The sequence below is a fragment of the Morone saxatilis genome, unplaced genomic scaffold (assembly GCF_004916995.1).
Source record: "Morone saxatilis isolate NCDOM2014 unplaced genomic scaffold, NCSU_SB_2.0 Contig17, whole genome shotgun sequence".
Taxonomy (NCBI): domain Eukaryota; kingdom Metazoa; phylum Chordata; class Actinopteri; family Moronidae; genus Morone; species Morone saxatilis.
Genome location: NW_023339729.1, coordinates 23,517,038 through 23,528,561, shown reverse-complemented (window position 1 = coordinate 23,528,561; position 11,524 = coordinate 23,517,038). Strand labels below are relative to the sequence as shown.

Sequence of the window (11,524 nt, the reverse complement as noted above, 5' to 3'; positions counted from 1 at the left end):
ACAGATGCCCTGTTAAACCGTTAATAATATTTTTCATCCTGAAAGAAAGTTAAGGTATGATATACTTCTTATGCTGTACACTAGAGCCCAAAAAGTTATAAAAGAGTGCACCCCAAAATTATTCCATTTGGAAAGTCTACAATAAAGTCTACTATAAAATTATTCTATCCCATTCACATGTGCGAGGAGCCAACAGGAAATCAGCCGGAAATGAGAGCGACTTTCATACGAATGGATGGGGCACTATCAAATCAGTATCTAGTTATCCTTAATACATCCATGGTCCTAACAGTGCTGACTGCTGAGGGAAGGGAGAGAACGGGAGAGTCCAACATGGAGGAAGCTATTAACTGTATTCATTTTATATATCCCCTGAGTGCTACTATCCACTGATACATTTTGTCCTTCTAGATATATTAATAGATCTGAGAAAGTACAAGATCATATCTGTGTGTACAAACATGTCATGAACTATATGTTATTTTTACTTATAGAACTCAACATTTAAATGATAATAATATTTTCAATGTTGTCATATTTATAAATACTTTTTATGAAGGTGGACACACATTTGGATTTGAAGACTGAAGTCTGGGACAAGGACGTGACTTATGACGACCGTCTGGGATCATGTGTGAGGCACCTGAGCCAGGGAAAACACAGATTCACCTGTCCGGCCAAGAAAGGTGGCTTTGAGGTTGAGTACACTCTGACTTGCGACTCTCATCTGACTGGAGACAGGTGTGAGCGTTACAAACCAACTCCATAGTGAGAAATGCATGCTTTTGTGATTCATCAGAGAAATTATCTTTTTTGGGGGGGTTTGGAGTTCATACAAATATCCTCCTACTGTTAAGACATCACAATATTTAGTTTTCTTTACATTTTACATAAGGTTCAATCAATTCTTCTGTGACCACATACATATTGGGTAAATTCAAATTAAAGAGAAATCATCATTTTGTTTGGTTTTCAGCTGATTGTATCATATCATTGTTAATGATTGATGAATATTGTAGGGGGGGAACTTTTTGCAGTTTTGCAGGTTTGATTACATGCTGTTTATTGCAGCATTATCAGTTTCTGGTTTCTTGGTTTTCAGCTGATTGTAATTCTAAAATATAACATTAGAACATAGAACAGCACAGAACAACTGATAAAACTGTACCATGAACCCAGATAGTGAACACAATAACTGCAGGAAGTTTGTGTAAAACGAGCGATTTGGATACATTTTGAGCAGATTATTTCCTGTATTTAATATTGCATCAGACATACATTTTCCTGATAGTCTCATCATATATACTCATTATGCTTCTTTTTGACAAATTCAGTGTTTTCATCTCATTGTTCTATTAGTCCTTCGATTGCTTTAACTTTTCCAGTACAGGACCAAGCTGTTTTTTAGACAGTGAAGGCTCTGTGAATATAACTTGTGTGCAGGTCTTCAAAATCTAAACTTTGAAAAAACAATTTCACTTAATTTTCTTCATGGAAAAGAACAAAATGCTAAGATAAAGGCCTAATGTGTATATATATATTTTTTTTTAAGTTTTCTTTTTTTTTTATTACCCTTATCTCCTTTTTCAACTTTCCTCTTTCTCAGACATAAGTTCCTTTAAGATAGAAGATAAGAAGCTCCATCCTCCACTTATCTCTGATCAAAGAACAAAGGCTCTTTCTCTTGCTGGTTTTCATGATTTTCCTGACTAGAAGCGAAGAAGCAACATCATCATTTTTGGCATCTGGAACAGGTACATTTTTTTTTTTAATTTTAAAAGATACAGATACCATCAACTGTCTTTAATAGCTCAAACTGCACATTTATATTAAATGTTTTAGAGTAGACAGACAGCATGATTTGGACTCTGATGCTGGACCAATTCAACAATTCTCACAGAAGAGACTTCACTAGACATTTGCAGTTTATAGCTCTACATGCTATGTTAGGATCATGTGGATATGCTACAATCAGAAGTTCAGATAATTTCTTTGTCCTTTTTTCTTTAACAGTGTTGTTGAACCCTGTAAAGAACTTTTCAATCTGACTTACTTCTGTAATAAACAGCAGCAGGTACAGTTCAAGCTTTTGAAACAAAGAAACAAAGTGGTCAAACACATCTTTTAGATTTGCAAAATAAACATGTTTTGAAAAATAAAATTATGTAATTCCAAGGTGTTTACACCAGTTTGTGTTGTACTTTTCTCCTTTTAAGGCAGGATCATGCAGATAGTATACATGTTTATACAGTGTGATTTATATTAAGTTGAATTTAATAACTTATACCTGAAGACATCCTGTCTGTAAATCAGTCTGAGGCTGTCTGATTAAAAAAAAATGAATCAAAGCAATCAGAGATAAGAAGTAAAGTCAGTGATGTGGTGGTTCAGGATGTTAACAGAATGATACAATCTGGTTCTAAAGGAAGGAGAATTAATTTTCATTGTGATATATTTTCAACAACATTCAAGTGATCAAAAACTAATTCTGGGTGAAATGTGTAAATTATTTCCACTATTGTGGCAACTGTAATGCAAAGAACACTTTATAATAAGGGTAACAAATCATATACTTAAGTTATACATTATCAGTTAAGGAATGTTAATTTACAGTTACTTCATACATTAATTGATAAAAGATCAATAAGATGATTTCATCTTAAATAATGTTTTTTTTCCACAACCTTGAATTTTCTCTCATTAAAAAAACAGCTTCTTATTTTGATGTAAATAAGGAAAAAAGTATTTTTTTAACACATTTACAACACAATGGACGAATTAGAGGAGTGAACAAAGGAGGTTGAGCAAATACATGAAATAAAATTGTATGCAACTGGAAACCTGCTAATTTGGTCACACATCAATTAGCAACTAACTGAACACCACCGGCGTCTGCATTTGTCGACCTGAGAATGAGAACAGGCTGTGAAGTGAGCAGGAGAATCTACAATGGTCATGATGAAACTTAAGAAATTTTTTTTTGATCGGTCCATTCTGGGCTACTGCAGAAACAAACAACCAGACAATACTGGCAACTTATCTGCAACTACACTGCTAGTTGGCACTAAATTGTACACACTGGACCTTTAAAACTGCAGTATTTGTTTTGTAAGTGACCCAGTGAAGTCTGGTTGAGCAAGTAATGCAAATGCTATATTAGTGCTTGTTAATGTTTTACACTGTTTCATCTTGCCGTGTCATAAAATGGTCCGTATTAGACAGTAGCTCCAAGTTTCTCTTGTATACTAAACATTTCCAAGATAAAGACTTTGTGATTTAATGATTTGTGATAACGATTTATTACCAAGGACACAGTCTTACTTTCTTGTGCTGCATTTTTTTGCTTGTTTCTGTTGTAGTTATTCTTGCAGACTGTGTTATGCCTGTTCCTGGCATCAGCAATTGTTATTGTCACTGAGTACTTTATAGTAAGGGTACAAATAATATACTTAAATGTGTGTAATATTTAGGATGATCTATGGTCACGAATTAAATATAATATTCATAAGCATGTTTCAGTCTTATGTTTCATGGGCAGAATGTGTCAATCTGAACCTGCAACATTTTATTTCCAAAATATGTGTTGTCTACATTAGTCACTTTGATACAAAAACATCGAAAAACAAGGTCAAAGTTGAAAAATACCAAAATTTCCCTTTAAACCTGCATTCTGTTTGATGGCCTGCAGGTGGCAGCTCGATTGGCTTCAAGGTAAAAGTGTGATAATGTTGAGTCTTATGGGGAAATGACCCTACATCTGAATTTATTTGCTCAATTTTCTAATAAGTTTGTTGTCTCAATCGCAAGTTTCAAATCTTCTTTCATACAACATGATGTTCACTTTTGAATTTGGCCCAGTATTGAGAGAAAGCGCTGCAGCCACAAAGAGGCTAAAACGTAATTTTTGCAGGCAAAAGTGCACCATCAAAGTACGTCCATTTAAAAGTACTTGTTTTTGCGACTGATCAGCTCAGATTGCTAACTGTACAAAGATATGAAATGTTTTCTGTTTCTTTAGCTTGATGCTCTGTATGAGAGAGAGGGGCAGCAGTCAGAGAAGAGTGAACCAGGTGCTGCAAGGCTACAAAATCTTCTGTATTTTTCCAATTGTTAACAAGTTCCAACAAAAGACCCAAACAAACAATGTGTTAGTCCATCTTTTAATACTTTCCGTCTTCCCTATTCTGTTTATGGCATTCAGCACCAAGCCTACTTAATCCTAGTGAAGATGTAAATTGATATGTTCAGTTGACCATTCACCAAAAACATATTCATGCACAATTTTCCACTGCATAATAGACAATAGAACTTTCTTACCTGGTTACAAAACAACAAATGACAAGAAACACACTGATAATTTGGACCTTCACTGATCATTTCCCTTTCTTCTTTCTCTGAAATATTTCAGTGTCTCTTCAACTCCAGCCATGCTTTCCTTTTCAACCCCACCCCTTCTCTACCTAAATCTCATCCTTTTTCTGTTGTATCACTCCACTGTTCTCTCCTGTCGGACTGGGAACCACAGTCAGTGTGAGTCCGCTCCCTTTGTACCAGGCCACAACCTGGTGGGGGAGGGCTTTGATGTGGTCACCCTGCAGCGTAAAGGAGCCTACATGGTTGATGTGAGGACCTATCTCTCCGCAGATGGCACCTGTACCCTCTGCTCCAACCCTCTTCAAAGCGACCAGCTGCAGAAAGTAATTAATACATAAACAATAATATATAAATAATTAATTCTCCAGTGACAGTTGAACATACTTTATGGATGCATGTTAACCACAGTGTTACCACTTTCATTTTCAGCTGCCGCTCTCTGCAGTGAACTGGCGTGCGTTCAATCGATGCAATCTCGACATCTACAGCAGTGCACACACCTCTGTTAGGTATTGTGTTATACAGCATTATATCTCTGAGTTATATCAGCCATTTTTATATGTTAAGTATAAGCCATTCCAGTGTGTCAACAGTAAATACTTGGCATTCTTTACCAACTATCAAAGCAAATCCTTACTGATTTTTAAGGAGGTTAAGTTTGAATGTTGTTGTATCTGTTAATCATGCAAAAACATATTATTTCATTTTAGACAGCTCAACTCTCAACACTATATTTGGCTCCTCACATTCAGCTCACCATTTACTGTCTACAGATCAGATTTTGATCACACTACTCTAGTGTAGTGAGATTCACTAGTGTAGTGAGATTTTGATCACACTACACTACTAATATTCTGTCTTCCAGTACTGGAAGACACAATATTACGTTAACAGACTCTAAATTAGCTACAATATAACCTCTGAAATGAAAAAAGCCTTAAGGGTTATTCTTCTTGTAAACTGTGTCCACAGCTCGTTGATTGAAAGTTACACCTCCCAGGAAAGTAGTGACTGGAAGGTAGGAAACATCTCACAGCTATTGCTTACATGAACTGAACATTTCAGAGTCTTATATTATTATAACTGGCAGGTGCAGACATGCACGCATATTAACATATGATTCTTTCAATTATTTTATTTCCACCATTGTCCTGAATTTGTTACTGTAACTCGAATTAGCAGTAAATAAATAAAAATAAAATAAATAATAATAAAATAAAAAATTCTGATCAAAGGGCAGATATGATTAGGATTTGGAGCATCTTGATGCTTAAATAAGATACACTTTCATAAAAGTTTTTCATTAGTGTTAATGATGGAATCATAGTCTTGGTCAGAGCCTCTGTTCATCAACTGGCTGTAGGTCACCTGACCTCCGACTATGTCAACAGTATTCGGTCCTGGCCATGGTCACAGGGAGGTTGATGAGCCCGGTTTCGATGCCCTTTTGCCTAACTCTGGTGATGGTGCTCATTCTGGCCCAGCTCCCATGCTAGTACTGTAAACAAACCTCCCCCGGTACTTAGAGCTCAAAGTCTACATTTAGTTCATGTAGCAGAGCACCGCAAAGACACTTCCTGTGATACAAAAGTAAAGGTCTGTGTTGTACCAATCCCCTGATGCCTTCGTCCTGGTGACAAAGCACAACTCCAAAACAGAGTTTGACATTTGTGACTATCCAACTAATGAAAAGTGGGCAGACTAAGACTCTTCTTGTCGACTAACAGTTGACTCAGCCCTAAGGCTACCAGAACAAGTATGAATGGTTATATGAATAAATGGTTATATTTAATACAATATATAATGGTGATTTTGGGTGAATAGCAAGCTCCTAAGCTTTTATTTTTTATTGATCAGATTGGCCTAAATTTAGACAAGTTTGTGTCAGTCGGCCTGGAGGTGGGAGGAACACGCTCCACTGCCTATAAGTTTGCATCAGAGAGGACCAGAGAGGACCGCCACTCCTTCAGCACTCACAGACTCACCTGCAGCCATTATCGGTAGGGTTTGAAGATCTCTGCATCTCCACAGAAGATTTTACATTCAAGTTTATTTAGATAATTTCTGTTAAGATAATTAACTATTCTGTCTCTTTGTGTCTAGTTACCGTGTGTCAAGCAGACCGCCCCTCAACTCAGAGTTCAGAAAGGATGTGGCCAGACTGCCAAGTCTCTACAACAACTCCACCAGGGCTCAGTACATTGATCTCATACATACCTATGGCACACACTACATCCGCCAGGTTAAAACACACATACACACACACAAACTCACACACACCTTAATTACGTTTAACAAATCTAAAACACCTTTTTTTTGTCTTAACATTTTATTGTATATAATTTCAGGTTTATCTTGGGGGGCGTCTCAGGCGGGTCACAGCTGCACGTACCTGTTTGTCCACACTGAATGGGTTCACCTCAAATGAGGTACATGTCACACATCCCTTACCGCAATGCATATTAATACTCACACTCTACATGCAAACAAACATTAAATCATTTGTATGTTGTTATTTTCCAAACCCCATGAATTACTATTGTTTTGTGTTTCCCCTTGTTTCCATTCTGTATTCAAATTTGAATCTTCCTTTATTTAGATATTCAATGTGTAATGAGGTGTGTATAAGCAGACAATCCACAGCAAAAGCTACATTTCTAAGTAAATATGTGTAATGATGTTTAGATTAAGATTTCAAAAACTATAATAAATCTTATTTTGAAGAGAAAAAAAACAACCAAAAGTATATTCTGTGTTTAGCTGAATAAAAGTTATAGTCGTTCATCAACAAAAGCTGCATCATTAGAGGCCATTTTTATAGCCTTAAATGAATTATGATTGTCCAATTAAAGTTCCTAGCAACTATTCAAAAATCTGTATTTACTTCTTGTCTTGACCGACGAGGCTGTCTTTGAGCTTTGTGAGTTTGTCTTTTGAGTTTAGGTAAAAATGTTACACTGCTTGACTGACAATGATTTTGAGTTGTGGTCAAATTTGTAGAATTTTGGGGCGCCCAGTTAGTTCTTAGTTCACCTGGTACAGCTGGCACCCCATATGCCAGGGCCGAGTCCTTGCTGCAGCGGCCCAGGGCTCAAATCGTCCCCTCTCAGGAAATACCCTTTCCTGTCTATCTTTAACTGTCCTATCATATAAAGGGAACCCCCCCCCCCCCAAAAAAAACACACATCTTTCTTGGTGTGCAGGTCTTCGCCACCATGCATGAATGTGCCTTATGCACCATTCAGTGCTCTCAGCATAAAGGCACTATTTAAATGTTATACATTATCCATTGACTGTAAATGCCATCCTATTTCCTCTCCTGTCTTCTAGGTCCACAACTGCTTATCCCTGGGTGTCTCTGTAGGCCTGGGGATGGTGAGTTTATCTGCTAGCCAAAAGTCTTGCAACAAAGTCCTACAGAACCAGGATCTCACCACCTCGTACAGCTCTGGTCTACACCAACACTACACAGCGTTGATAGGAGGCACCGGTTGGTTGGGGGAGTTTTCACTCTCTCACAATGACTCCATGGGTTACAGGAAATGGCTGAATACCCTTAAGGACCACCCAGATATTGTTTCATACTCCCTTAGGCCAATGTATGAGCTGGTGCCAAATAAGAAGAAGAAGGAAGGGATGAAGGCTGCCATAGAGCAATACTTAGAAGACAATGCCACAAATAAGTCATCACCAGGTTGTGGGTCAAACTGCTGTCCTAAACAGGCCTCAAGGGGAACACTGGTGGTGACCATCATCAGAGGATGGAATCTGAAAGGAGATTTAATTGACCCGACGGACAGGTGAGTAAAACAAGGCCAATATTTGAGATCTGAAGGTGGTCTGCCAAACAACAATATTAATTCACCAGTTGTTTTTCCTTGTGTTCTACTATTCACAGCTATGCTAAGATGTGGTACGGTCCCCACCATCGCAGGACTCATATGATCCGCTCAAACGACCCCTTGGTGGAAGCGCCGTTTATGATACTGGGGAGGTCAGTAAATTTGTCATTGTCTCCAGACTTTCGATGTGAGACCACGACCGTTATAACATTTCTTCATCCTAAAAAGTAACCGCTTTGACACATACCTTTTTATGCTGTAGACTAGAGACTCAACTTGTCTACTGGCCAGTTACGAAAAATGACGAAAGAAATGTGTTCTAAATAACACCAATCCTTGTGCCATCATGCTGAAAAAACTCCCTGTGACAAATGAAACATCATAAATCAAAAATATCAAGGAAAGCCCGCGTAAGCTCAGTATCAGCAACCTTCTGGATCATCACCATGATGCACAAACAGCACAATAAAGTCTACAAAAAGGTGCACCCACACATTACTCCATTTGAGTCTTACAATAATCTAGCTATAAAAATCTATCCTATCCCATTCAACCCCCACACAGGAAAAACAGCCGGAAATGAGAGTGCATTATTCATCACAAACGGATGGGCACTCATCTTTGCAAATCAGTTTCCAGTTATCCTAATACATCCCATGGTCTTAAAATTGACTGAGCCTGAGGGAAGGGAGACAACGGGAGGTCCAAAAATCGGGAGAAGGCGCTATTAAACGTTTTACTATACCTGAGGGTCCTATCCAGCACTGATACGATCCGTCTCCAGACATATCCTTAGACTAGGACTCACAAGATCTATCCCTGTGTGTACAGAACCATGTCATGAACCATTGTCTCCTTACTTATAGAACTCACACGTTGTAAGATTATTAATAATATTTTTATGTTAATCATATTTATAAATAACTCTTTTATGATAGGTGGACGACGAACGTTCGGTCTTTGAAGATGAAGTCTGGGATGATGGACTATGAATGCATTGGGTGACGACTTCTGGGATCATGGGTTTGGCCACCCTGAGCCAGGGCGACACACAGATTCACGCTGATCCGGCCACAGAAAGGACGCTTCTGAGGTCCATACACTCTGAAACTTGCGAACTTTAATTTACTGGAGAGAGCAGGTGAGCAACCCCCCCGTTACAAACCAACTCCCATAGTCAGAGAATTGCACTGCCTTTTTGTGCACTCATCAGAAGTCTTCCTTCTCAAGCTGATTGGTAGTCTAAAATATGTCCTGTGAGCACAAACCATTTTGATGTAAACATGAATAACAAATCAGCTGCTTTGCTACTCAATTTGCAAGTGCTGGGGATTTGCTGTGGTTTTCATTTGGACCTGGCAGTATTATGTAGCTGGTGATTATCAAAAACTGTCAATACTGTTTTGGTCATTTTTGAGCTGATCTTCTCATGCCAACAATAAAGATATCACCAAACACAAGTTTCATGTAATGTTGGTGTGAGAGAGGTGGGCGGTCAGACCATTGTACAATACCAGTGGCCCAACAGATCGTTTCTTCTTTAAAGACCACTTTCCGATCATCTGTTGAAACCGATGACTTATTATGGCTATTTCACATCAATGTGTAACGAGAACCAGCACAGAACAACTGAAAACACCTAATACATAACCCAGATACCGTGAATGGGACAATACTGCAGTAAACGACAAGAAGGACGAGACCAACGACCAAGTGCACAGCAACAACCAGTAGCAACAAACTACACTATAGTAGTGACTGATGGTAATCATGAATGATAAAACATGAAGAAGATGAATGACGACAACAGCCACATCCGATGGGGATAAATAGAAAATTATAATCGGATGTAACTAATATCGTAAGCTGTAGTTGATAATAATAATAATAATGAATAATAATAATAATACCGAGTAACTATTATCAGTGGGGCTCCACAGGATCCATGGAACCTCTCCCGACCACAAGAAAGCACAAGAACTCATGGGGAAAGAAGGAAGCTTTATCAGGTGCATAATGGACATGACATGAGTGGGCAGAAAGAGAGAGAGGAAGAGAGGAGCTCAGTGCACCCATGGGAAATCCCCCCGACTAAGTGCGTAGGCCTAGTAGCAGCTAACCCTAAGGGATGGTTTCAGGAAATCACCTGAACGCAGAGTTCTAAGGCCGGGGGTAATCAGCGGTCCTATGGACTCTTAAAGATATGAAGGGGCCTGGTCACCTGCAAGGCTTGTAGGTGATGAGGAGGATTTTTCACAGGAGCGCTGTGCAGAGAAAGCAATAGCAGGAGAGAACATATGATTTTTCTTCCTAGTTTCCCGTGTCAGTACTCGTGGCTGGCCAGCTGTTCTGAAAAAATGCCAGCGTCTTAACGGATCTATTGGCGGCAACCGATAATAAGGATTGCAGTAACCTAGATGACAAAAAAAAACCTACCTCAGCCTAGAAATAACAAATGCATCCGAGTTAGCTTTTTCTGCATCCCCGTCTCTGACAGGAGTGTGTCTAATTTTTCGTAATGACCTAGAAATGAAAGAGAGGTTTGGCTTTATGTGCGGAATTAAAAGGCCAATCCTGATCAAGATACCACTCAACAAAAAGATTCCTGAGAAAAAGTGGTGCTGGAGGCCAAGGTAATACCATCTAGAGTAACTATATCTTTTGGGCCAAGTACAAGAACTTCCAGTTTTTTCTGAGTTCAGGCTGTTTCATGTCGTTAAGAAATGCTTGAATCGAATAACTGATTAATTTCTTGGTTTGATTGAAGATATAACTGGGTATCCATCTGCAATAACAAGCCTGAAAGTGAAATGCGAGTGAGTCCTAATAATGTCCTCGCCTAGAGACGAAATATATATAAAGTTGAATGAGAATCTGGTCCCAAGCCACAGAACCCTTGTGGAACTCCCATGACTAACTTTAAAATGGTTTATGGAGGATTTCATCGTAACGTGGTACAAAAATGGAACGAATCCTGATAAATAGGATCTCCATCGTCAGTACTAAAGATCCTAACAAGTACAAGGGTTTTACAGAGACATGTCCGATTGACCGGAGCAATTAAAGGTCGTTTATTCAACATTCCCAACCAAAGTGCTGTCTTCCCTGTTGTGATGTAACGTCTAAACCTGACTGAACATCCTCAAAATAAACACTGTTGCTACGTAGAAAGTCACAACCACTGTTACCGACTACTTCTCCAGAATCCCTAGAAAGGAAGTGAGGTTACGAAAGGGGTCTAATAGTGGCTAAATCCCCTGGTCAAGAGTTGGGCCCCTTTTAAGAAGGGCTTAAATTACACTACGATG

The 11,524-nt window shown here is 38.7% G+C and overlaps 2 protein-coding genes across 2 annotated transcripts in view; both read left to right on the top strand.

Annotated features, from left to right (window-relative positions):
• The window catches only part of LOC118326936 (perforin-1-like), a 6,077-nt gene extending 5,308 nt beyond the window's left edge, over nucleotides 1-769 (top strand). The window contains exon 11 of the mRNA XM_035660102.1: nucleotides 591-769. Within this exon, the coding sequence (XP_035515995.1) occupies nucleotides 591-769 (179 nt within the window). The remainder of the gene's footprint in view (nucleotides 1-590) is intronic.
• A 3,658-nt stretch (nucleotides 770-4,427) lies between these two features.
• On the top strand, nucleotides 4,428-9,950 carry LOC118326935 (perforin-1-like). Its single transcript, XM_035660101.1, has 9 exons — nucleotides 4,428-4,697; nucleotides 4,804-4,883; nucleotides 5,347-5,392; nucleotides 6,232-6,374; nucleotides 6,478-6,616; nucleotides 6,723-6,803; nucleotides 7,705-8,174; nucleotides 8,273-8,368; nucleotides 9,872-9,950. The coding sequence occupies exons 1-9, from the start codon at nucleotides 4,428-4,430 to the stop codon at nucleotides 9,948-9,950; spliced, it is 1,404 nt and encodes a 467-aa protein (XP_035515994.1).
• The last annotated feature ends 1,574 nt before the right edge of the window (nucleotides 9,951-11,524 follow it).

Bases quoted from the DNA above. Each gene is read 5' to 3' on its own strand.
- LOC118326935 (XM_035660101.1), top strand. From the start codon at position 4,428: ATGCTTTCCTTTTCAACCCCACCCCTTCTCTACCTAAATCTCATCCTT. The intron at 4,698-4,803 runs GTAATTAATACA...TTTCATTTTCAG, and splicing joins AAAGCGACCAGCTGCAGAAA to CTGCCGCTCTCTGCAGTGAA. The intron at 4,884-5,346 runs GTATTGTGTTAT...CTGTGTCCACAG, and splicing joins AGTGCACACACCTCTGTTAG to CTCGTTGATTGAAAGTTACA.